General features: G+C 38.8%; 1 protein-coding gene across 3 annotated transcripts in view; it reads left to right on the top strand.

Moving 5' to 3' along the window:
- The window catches only part of pfdn1 (prefoldin subunit 1), a 36,129-nt gene that overhangs the window by 19,375 nt on the left and 6,923 nt on the right, over window positions 1-9,831 (top strand). For all 3 annotated transcript variants that reach the window (XM_043703647.1, XM_043703649.1, XM_043703648.1), the window contains exon 3: window positions 5,661-5,745. In XM_043703647.1, coding sequence (XP_043559582.1) covers window positions 5,661-5,745 — 85 coding nt within the window. The remainder of the gene's footprint in view (window positions 1-5,660; window positions 5,746-9,831) is intronic.

Genomic DNA, 9,831 nt, shown 5'->3' with positions numbered 1-9,831 from the left:
TAAATGTTGCAATTGTCCCAGCCTCCACCACTTCCTCTGGCAGCTCATTCCATACACATACCACCCTCTGTGTGAAAAAGTTGCCCCTTAGGTCTCTTTTATATCTTTCCCCTCTCACCCTAAACCTATGCCCTCGAGTTCTGGACTCCCTGACCCCAGGGAAAAGACTTTGTCTGTTTATCCTATCCATGCCTCTCCATAATTTTGTAAGCGTCTAGAAGGTCATCCCTCAACCTCCGCTCCAGGGAAAACAGCTCCAGCCTGTTCAGCCTCTTCCTAATAGGTCAAATTCTCTAACCCTGGCAACATCCTTGTAAATCTTTTCTGAACCCTTTGAAGTTTCACAACACCTTTCTGATAGAATATTGTGTGCAATTCTGGTCTCTTTCCTAATAGTGGCCTAACCAATGTCCTGTACAGCCGCAACATGACTTCCCAACTCCTGTACTCCATACTCTGACGAATAAAACAAAGCATACCAAATGCCGCCTTCACTATCCTATCTACCTGCAACTCCACTTTCAAGGAGCTATGAACCTGCACTTCAAGGTCTCTTTGTTTAGCAACACTCTCTAGGACCTTACTAATAAGTGTATAAGTCCTGCTAAGATTTGCTTTCCCAAAATGCAGCACCTCTCATTTATCTGAATTAAACTCCATCTGCCACTTCTCTGCCCATTGGCCCATCAAGTCAAGATCCTGTTTTAATCTGATGTAACCTTCTTCGCTGTCCACTACACCCCCAATTTTGGTTCATCTGCAAACTTACCTACTATACCTCTTATGCTCACATCCAAATCATTTATGTAAATGACAAAAAGTAGTGGACCCAGCACCGATCCTTGTGGCACTTCACTGGTCACAGGCCTCCATTCTGAAAAACAACCCTCCAGCACCACCCTCTGTCTTCTACCTTTGAGCCAGTTCTGTATCCAAATGGCTAGTTCTCCCTGTATTCCATGAGATCTAACCTTGCTAACCAGTCTCCCATGGGGAACCTTGTTGAATGTCTTACTGAAATCCATATAGAACGCATCTACCGCTCTTCCCTCATCAGTCCTCTTTGTTACTTCCTTCAAAAAACTCAGTCAAGTTTGTGAGACATGATTTCCCACACACAAAGCCATGTTAACTATCCCTAATCAGTCCTTGCCTTTCCAAATACATGTACATCCTGTCCCTCAGGATTCCCTCCAACAACTTGTCCACCACTGACGTCAGGCTCACTAGTCTATAGTTCCCTGGCTTGTCCTTACCACCCTTCTTAAACAGCAACAACACGTTAGCTGATCTCCAGTCTTCCGGGACCTCACCTCATCAATGATACAAGTATCTCAGCAAGAGGCCCAGCAATCACTTTTCTGGCTTCCTACAGAGTTCTCGGATACACCTGATCAGGTTCTGGGGATTTACCCACCTTTATGAGTTTCAAGACATCCAGCACTTCCTCCTCTGTAATGTGGACATTTTGCAAAGTGTCATCATCTATTTCCCTACAATTTCCATATCCTTTTCCACAGTAAATACTGATGTAAAATACTTGTTTAGTATCTCTCCCATTTTCTGCAGCTCCACACAAAGGCTGCCTTGCTGATCTTTGAGGGGCCCTATACCCTAGTTACAGTAGCTACAAAAGCACTTGGGGGCTAGGAATTCTCCTCTTCTGAATCCGTAAACCGTTATATCATTTAAAGATACCAGTCAAGAATCTGATGGAATACTTGCCTGAATGAGTGCAGCTCCAACAATATTAAACAACCTTGACTCTATCCTGGACAGCCCAGCCCACTTGGTAAACGCCACATCAATAAAGCACTACTGGTGTTTGCTAGCATCAGTGTGAACCATCTACAAGATGCACAGCTAAAGGTCATCAAGGTTCCTTAGCACCTTATAAGCCCATGACCACTAGCATCTCTAAAGACAAAGGCGCCAGACACATGGCAACAGCACCACCTGCAAGTTCTTGTCCATGCCACTCACCATCTTGACTTGGAAAGACATTGCTGTTCCTTCAGGGTCATTGGGTCAAAATCCTGGAACTCCCTCCCAACAACATTGTGGTTCTACCTACAGCACATGGACTGCAGTAATTCAAGGAGGCAGTTTGCTTTCTTCCTGACAGTAGACAAACAGGAGGCTGCGAGAACACCGCAAGCCAGGCAGCATCAGAGGGCTGTGGGATACCTATTGAGTTGCTTTCTCAAGATGTGAAAGAACCTTCAAGATTTTGTAAGAGCAGGGGTAGTAAGAAGTAGGACTGAGATTATCACAAATCTTTATTCTTTATACTGTTAAATTAGTAGTGCTTCCATGATTAATTATGTATGCACACAGCTTTTTGTTTTGTTAAAAAATGTGATATCATGTGGCATAGTTCTGTCAGTTAATAACTGGGAGTTCAGATTTCACTTTAAATGTTAATGATCCCCAACAGGATCATCATAATAATCTTTGACTATTCCAAACAAATTCTCTGAATTACAGAATGTCTTAATGAAGATAATATTGTAGATATAGATTTTAAAGACATTTTTAAAAAAGACATTTGATAAAACTGATTTTGAAAAGAGAAGCACGGGATTAAGAGGATGATAACTTGAGTGTGTAATTTACTGAGTATTCAGAGATAGAGAGCAGTGATTGTCAAGGCTTTTCTGACTGGGGAGAAGGATGTTGTGGGGCAGCCCAGGACACACTATCAGGACCAAAGTGAAATTCAGGAAGTACTAAAAATATTCAGCAGATCAAGTAACATTTTGAAGCAAGGAACTGAAGTACCTTTTCAGGCTAATCTTCAATTTGTCTGCACATGGAGTTAGGATGAGAAGTGCTAAGTCCAGCAGGGTTGGGAATGGTTTTATTTGACAATTAAGTGTCCAAAGTCAGATGTCTTTTGGAGTTTAGTTTATCTCAGGTAATGGTAGTGTGAAGGGTCTAGGAGTTTTGAAGAGGTGAATAAAATCTAAATTGCCATTAATGCAATGATCACCTATTTGCAGAATTGTTATAGTGCAGGCGGAGGCCATTCGGCCCATCGTGCCTGCACTGGCTCTATTACCTAGTGCCAATCTCCTGTCTCATCCCCACATCTCTATACACCATTTCTATCCGTATCATCCATTGCCTTCTTGAATGACTCAATTGAATCAGCCTCCACCCACATTTCCAGACTGTGCATTTCATACTGTGTGCTGCATAAAAATGTTTTATTCTCACATCAGCTTTATTTGTTTGTATATGACTTTAAACCTGTGCTCTTGTTCCTTTACGAATAGCTTTTCCCTTTCAAGGCTATCTAGTCCATTCGTGATTTTGAAAATCTCCGTCAAATTTCTTATCTACCTTTTCCGGTCCTAAGAAGAACAATCTCAACTTGTTACATCTATTCTCCTAACTCTAGTTTCTCAGTCTTGGAACCATCCTCATAAATCGCTTATTCACACTCTCCATTGCATTCATGTCATTTCCTATGATATGGTGCTCATAACTGTACACAATGACGGGGACATAAAGTTAATTATGGAGAACACAGAAATAGTGGTGTAACCTCTCTGGATGTGAATGCAACATCAAAGACATACAACACATAATGTATTAATGTCCTTTTGAGAATGTGATAAATGGATAGACATGGTTGGTAAACAAAAACAAATCCTATTCTTGTTCACACAGAAGTATTCTTGGCTTGTATATTTCATACTATAGCAAAACAAATTGGATCTTGGGTTGAAAAATAATTCCTGAAATTAGTATGTTACAATGGGTGATAAATAAATATTACTCAAAAGTAACAGTATGCTTATTGCTGGAAATGTGCCAGTAGATTCTAAATCACTTGACTCATCTTGCATGATGATCATGTTTTGTTATAGTGATACTCAGTGAAATTCTTGTACTTGTAATACAATCCTTTTATGCCACGTCCTTTATATTTGAAATAACTTGTGCATGCTACGAATGAATAATTTATTATATTTTAAGCATAGATTTTAACACCATCCATTGTGATGTATTGAAATAAAACTTAGAAAATGTAAACATTTTGCTTTTCTTTTATTGTATTTTTGGAGGACACCCAACAGCTGCAGTAACATTTTTGTGCTGTGTCCAAACCTAAATTAGAATGTTATATTTTCTTCAGAGTCAACTGCAAAACCAGCTTGCATAAGGTCTACATATGGTCTTGTCATATGTCATATGTGTCTGTGCGACTTTGTGGGGTGTACTTTGTAGTTGTGCTGATCCATACAGACCAATGATATTCTAGGTTCAATCACTGAGTTACGCTGAAATAGCTGATCCAGATTGGCTGGCTTGAGCGTTGAGTTAGGAGCAGAAAAGGTCAGACCAGGTTTCATCCTAATTTCTCTCCTGTAAGTTTAAAACAAGATCGAGTTTGTTTTTGGTGCCTCAAAAAGATATGTATTTATTTTCGACAATTGAAGAATTGGACTTGAGGGAGAACAGAGGATTAAGGGAACTCAAACCAATTTTCACTTTTTGAGTATAAATGAGGAAATAAGGGCAAAATAAAGTGGGACTCTAGTGTAGGATTATTTGCATAATAAACTGTGAAAATATGTATTCATTTTGATAGCATACTGTAAATTAAATGAATATACATAATGTTTTTCAGAATATTGTGTAGCATTTTAATAGATTAAATTGAAATGCCTTGCTGCAGCTAATGTCCTTTTTCCCTTTAGAGAATTTGCCAAAACAAATTGCCAAACACTTTACAGGCAAGGAAATATAATTCTGATGCCAAATTACAAGTAATTATAACATAGTTTAAAGTTTTCACAGTATCACTATAACAAAAGATGATCATCATGCAAGATGAGTCAAGTGATTTAGAATCTACTGGCACATTTCCAGAAATAAGCACACTGTTATTTTTTGCTTCTTACTTGTATGTCTGATCTTGCAATTTTGATTCTTTTGTCCACGTGCTTTTAGAAAATTCTTACATATTAGTAAACAAAGACTAAGAACCCTTCATTTGGGTGAAGATAGGGAAAAACTAATCCAGCTTTTAAAGGGTTTGTTGTGGAGTATTGGTGGAACAATCTCCATGGCATTATACTTGTGCTGAGGCATGAATTCTGTAAGTAAATATCTTCAGAAGTAATTTGAGGTAATGTGTCTCAGTCTACAATGTTAATCAGTTTGTCCAGTTGCAACCTGAATTCCAGACAGTACTTCCCATGTCCTGCAGAGTTTAATAAAAACCCACAAAGAAATAAAAGATCAGGTGCATTGTTAAACAGTGGCAGACCTCTATATGTATATGCCACGTATAATCTCCTGCAGATCTGACCAAAACGATGTTGATCATTTTTGATTCTTTGTTCAAGTTAGCCCTATAGTTTATTTTTGATGCAAAGAGTTACATTATTACATTTGTTATAGAGATTTAATGTAATATAACAATTTGAAGAAAACACATACATGTACATACACAGTCCGATATGTGTTTGACAAAGTTACATTTGACTATGTACTCCCAGTTATGGAATTTTGCCACATTTCAGACTGAGCCTGGTGGAGGTCAGGAGACCTTGAAGTGTTCGGGCTTAGTTTATGTTCAGCTCAGACTGTTAAATCTATCCTTGTTGTAAATTAAATCATTATGCTTTTTTGATTTTTTTTTTTAGGTTTATTCTTCAGCCAAAAGTTGTAATTCACAATCAGCTCCTTGAAAAACAGAAAATCGCAGAGGAAAAGATCAAAGAACTTGAGGTGTGTTCTAATCGACCATGCTTTTGATGTAGAAGTTGAATTAAGAATGCAGAAATATAACTAACTTTTCAAACAAGTGAACTGCATTTCTTGTTGGGCTCTGCCTGCTGCCTTTGAAAAGCATCCTCTTTTTGTCTGAGTCATCCTTAACTAAATGCTGTCCTTCTTTGGTTACATTAGTTTTCACATGCTGAGGAGAACCCATTACTGCCAAACTTGATATGTGGAACACCAGTTTATTGTTCACTTACTTAGCTGATATTGTTGTGAATGAACACTTTAGCTGAGTAGCAATCAGATATATTACCATTCCATGGCTCCTCTTGCTTCCGAATTCCATTTTTTCAGTTGCTCATGTAGGTTGAGTTCAAAAGTGGATCACACTGGTGTCTTGTTTGATTCTGAATTGCATTTCAAACCTTACTTAGCCACCAAACAGAGAACTTATTTCAAACTGTTATACATTACCCAACTCTACTTTACATCATTTCCACTTCTCATGAAATCCTTACCAATTTCTTTACTTTTTAAAACTTGATTAATCATACAGCTTCTTTTGGTGGCTTGATTTTTGTTTGTTTATAGGCTGTGGGCATTGTGGTAAGGCTAGCAGTTTTTGACCATCCCTAACTTCCTATGTCAACTGGGTGGTGAGCTGTCTTTCTGAACTACTGCAATGCGCTTATGGTATTCCTTTGGAGTGAATTTTAGGAATTGACACAGTGAAGTTGGAGAATCTGTTGTATAGTTCAAAGTCTGAATAGTCAGTGACTTAGAAGGACCTTGCAAATGGTTTTGTTGTTCTGATTTACCTTTCTCCCCATTCTTTTAGTTGATAGAATTTGTATGTTTAGATGGAGTTCTCAAAGAAACCTTGGCATCTTGCTGCAAATACACCGTGTAGATGTTTCACTATGCACCCAGAGTGTGCTGATGGTGAACATATTAGGCAGCGGATAGAGTTCAAATCAAAGTGCTTTGTACTATATGCATTCATTCAGTCATAGAGTCTGCAATGTGCATCAGGGAAACAGACCCTTCAGTCCAACTTGTCCATGCCGACCAGATATCCTAAATTAATTGAGTCCCATTTGCCAGCACTTGGCATGTATCCCTCTAAACCCTTCCTATTCATATACCCATCCAGATATCTTTCTAAATTCTATAATTGTACCAGCCTTCACCACTTCCTCTGGCAGCTTATTCCATACATATACCACCCTCTGTGTGAAAAAGTTGCCCCTTCGGTCTCTTTTATATCTTTCCCCTCTCACCCTAAACATATGCCCTCTAGTTCTGGACTCCCCGACCCCAGGGAAAAGACTTTGTCTGTTTATCCTATCCATGAGCTTATCTGTTTTGGTAAGTGGAATGGCAGTGCAGAGTATTTTTAAAGTGGTAACATTGTATTGATGTTTACTGGAGCCTGGGGTTTGCTGTTCATTGGTCGTTGAAACCTAATAACCAGGAGGAGCAAGCAATTCAGAAGGCACAAGTAATGTTGGCCTTTATTGCACAAGAATTTGAGACTGGTAGTAAAGATGTATTACTTAAAATCTATAGATACTTGGTGAGGCTACACTTGGAACATTAGACCATTGTGTGCAGTGGTTCCCTTATCACAGGAAGGATATATTTTTCAATGAATAATGGTTCACCAGATTAATGTCTCATGTAGAAGGTTTGTCCTTTTGAACAGAGATTGAGGAGACTGTACTCTTTGGAGTTTAGAAGGATGTGAAGTGGTCTCATTGAAACAGTTAAAATTCTTAATGATCTACATAGATGCAGAAAGAATGTTTTCCCCAGACACTGGGGGTGTCTAGAACCAGTAACACAGTCTCAGAATAAGGGTCAAATCATTTGGATCAGGGGACTCAAAACTTAACTGTACTTTCTCTCCACAAACACTGCCTGACCTGCCAAGTCTTTCCAGCAATTCATGATTTTGTTTCTGATTTCCTGCATCCACAATTCTTTTAACTTTTCATTTAGGACTGAGATGGGAAGGAATTTCTTCTTTTAGAGTGGTGTACCTTTGGAATTCCCTCCCCTACAAAGCTGTGCTAACTCAGTCATTTGAGTACATTCAAAGTAGAGATCGATAGATTGATATTGAGAGAGCACAGAAATTGACATTGAGGTAGATGATTTCCCATGATCTAGAATGGTGGAGTAGGCTCAAAGGATTGAATGGTTTACTCCTGTTGCTTTGTCCCATTAGCTGTCCTGCTATTTTTGAAATGCCTAAATACTATGGGGCTATGAAAATGAGGTTATAAGCTTGTATAATAAATAAACATAGAAAGTAATTCAAGTATAATTGAATATTGAAGAAAATTCAAGAAGCAACTGAGTATATTTCTGGAGAAATTAAACAATGTTGGAACGAAGATAAATACGGTTGATATTCATTGAAAGATACAATCTCGTTGAATATAGCCTTTCTTATTCCTGTTTGCTCTTGTGACACCACTCGCAAAAAGTACAAGTTTTTCAATTCTTAGTTATTTAATCTTAACTGTAATTGTAGAGAAGTTCCACAATGATTTGTGCTTTATATTTTCTCGTAACATTAGTCACAGTATTTACTGGAATAACTAAAATTCTGGTATAATTAGCTATAAACTGAAACACACTCATAGATGGTTAAAATGTTGATGTCACAATTGACTTATCACAATCATCTTACTGAGATAATTGATCTAATTAGAAAATTGAACTTATTTACGTGTTGTTACCGCAAGTATTTTGGAAACAACTCATTCAAATATGTGACATTTCTTTATGATTTGTGACTTGCTTAAAAAGAATATTTCACTCTGGGAGAAATGGAAGGATATCAGCTAGTAGTTATGAATACTTCTTTCTCTGTGATGCTCCCAGTGGCCAACTGTGGAACTGAAATGACAATGCAGAAATAAAGACTTAACAATTACTATATATAGTGTCTGTGTCCTTGGGATGTTTCGAGGTGCTACACACATAATTTGTTACTTTTAACTTATGACAATGGAAAAGGATATGAAAGATACAGACTGTAGGGAAATAGATGATGACATCTTGCAGAGGAGGAAGTACTGGATGTCTTGAAACTGGTAAAGGTGGATAAATCCCCAGGACCTGATCAGGTGTACCCGAGAACTCTTTGGGAAGCTAGAGAAATGATTGCTGGGCCTCTTGCTGAGATATTTGTATCATCGATAGTCACGGGTGAGGTGCCGGAAGACTGGAGGTTGGCTAACGTGGTGCCACTGTTTAAGAAAGGTGGTAAGGACAAGCTAGGGAACTATAGACCAGTGAGCCTGACGCCGGTGGTGGGCAAAGTTGTTGGAGGGAATCCTGAGGGACAGGATGTACATGTATTTGGAAAGGCAAGAACTGATTAGGGATAGTCAATGTGGCTTTGTGTGTGGGAAATCATGTCTCACAAACTTGATTGTTACTTCCTCAAAAACACTCAAAGAGGATTAATGAGGGTAGAGCAGTAGATGTGATGTTTATGGACTTCAGTAAGGCGTTCAATAAGATTCCCCATGGGAGACTGGTTAGCAAGGTTAGATCTCACAGAATACAAGGAGAACTAGCCATTTGGATACAGAACTGACTCAAAAGGTAGAAGACAGAGGGTGGTGCTGGAGGGTTGTTTTTCAGACTGAAGGCCTGTGACCAATGAAGTGCCACAAGGGTCGGTGCTGGGTCCTCTACTTTTTGTCATTTACATAAATGATATGGATGCGAGCATAAGAGGTACAATTAGTAAGTTTGCAGATGACACCAAAATTGGAGGTGTAGTGGACAGCGAAGAGGGTTACCTCAGATTACAACAAGATCTTGATCTTGACCAGATGGGCCAATGGACTGAGAAGTGACAGATGGAGTTTAATTCAGATAAATGCGAGGTGCTGCATTTTGGGAAAGCAAATCTTAGCTGGATTTATACACTTAATGGCAAGGTCCTAGGGAGTGTTGCTGAACAAAGAGACCTTGGAGTGCAGGTTCATAGCTCCTTGAAAGTGGAGTCGCAGGAAGATAGGATAGTGAAGAAGGTATTTGGTATGCTTTCCTTTATTGGTCAGAGTATTG

Source organism: Chiloscyllium plagiosum, chromosome 14, assembly GCF_004010195.1.
Source record: "Chiloscyllium plagiosum isolate BGI_BamShark_2017 chromosome 14, ASM401019v2, whole genome shotgun sequence".
Lineage (NCBI taxonomy): Eukaryota > Metazoa > Chordata > Chondrichthyes > Orectolobiformes > Hemiscylliidae > Chiloscyllium > Chiloscyllium plagiosum.
Note: the sequence above shows the minus strand (reverse complement) of the source record. Positions and strands in the feature narration are given on the sequence as shown.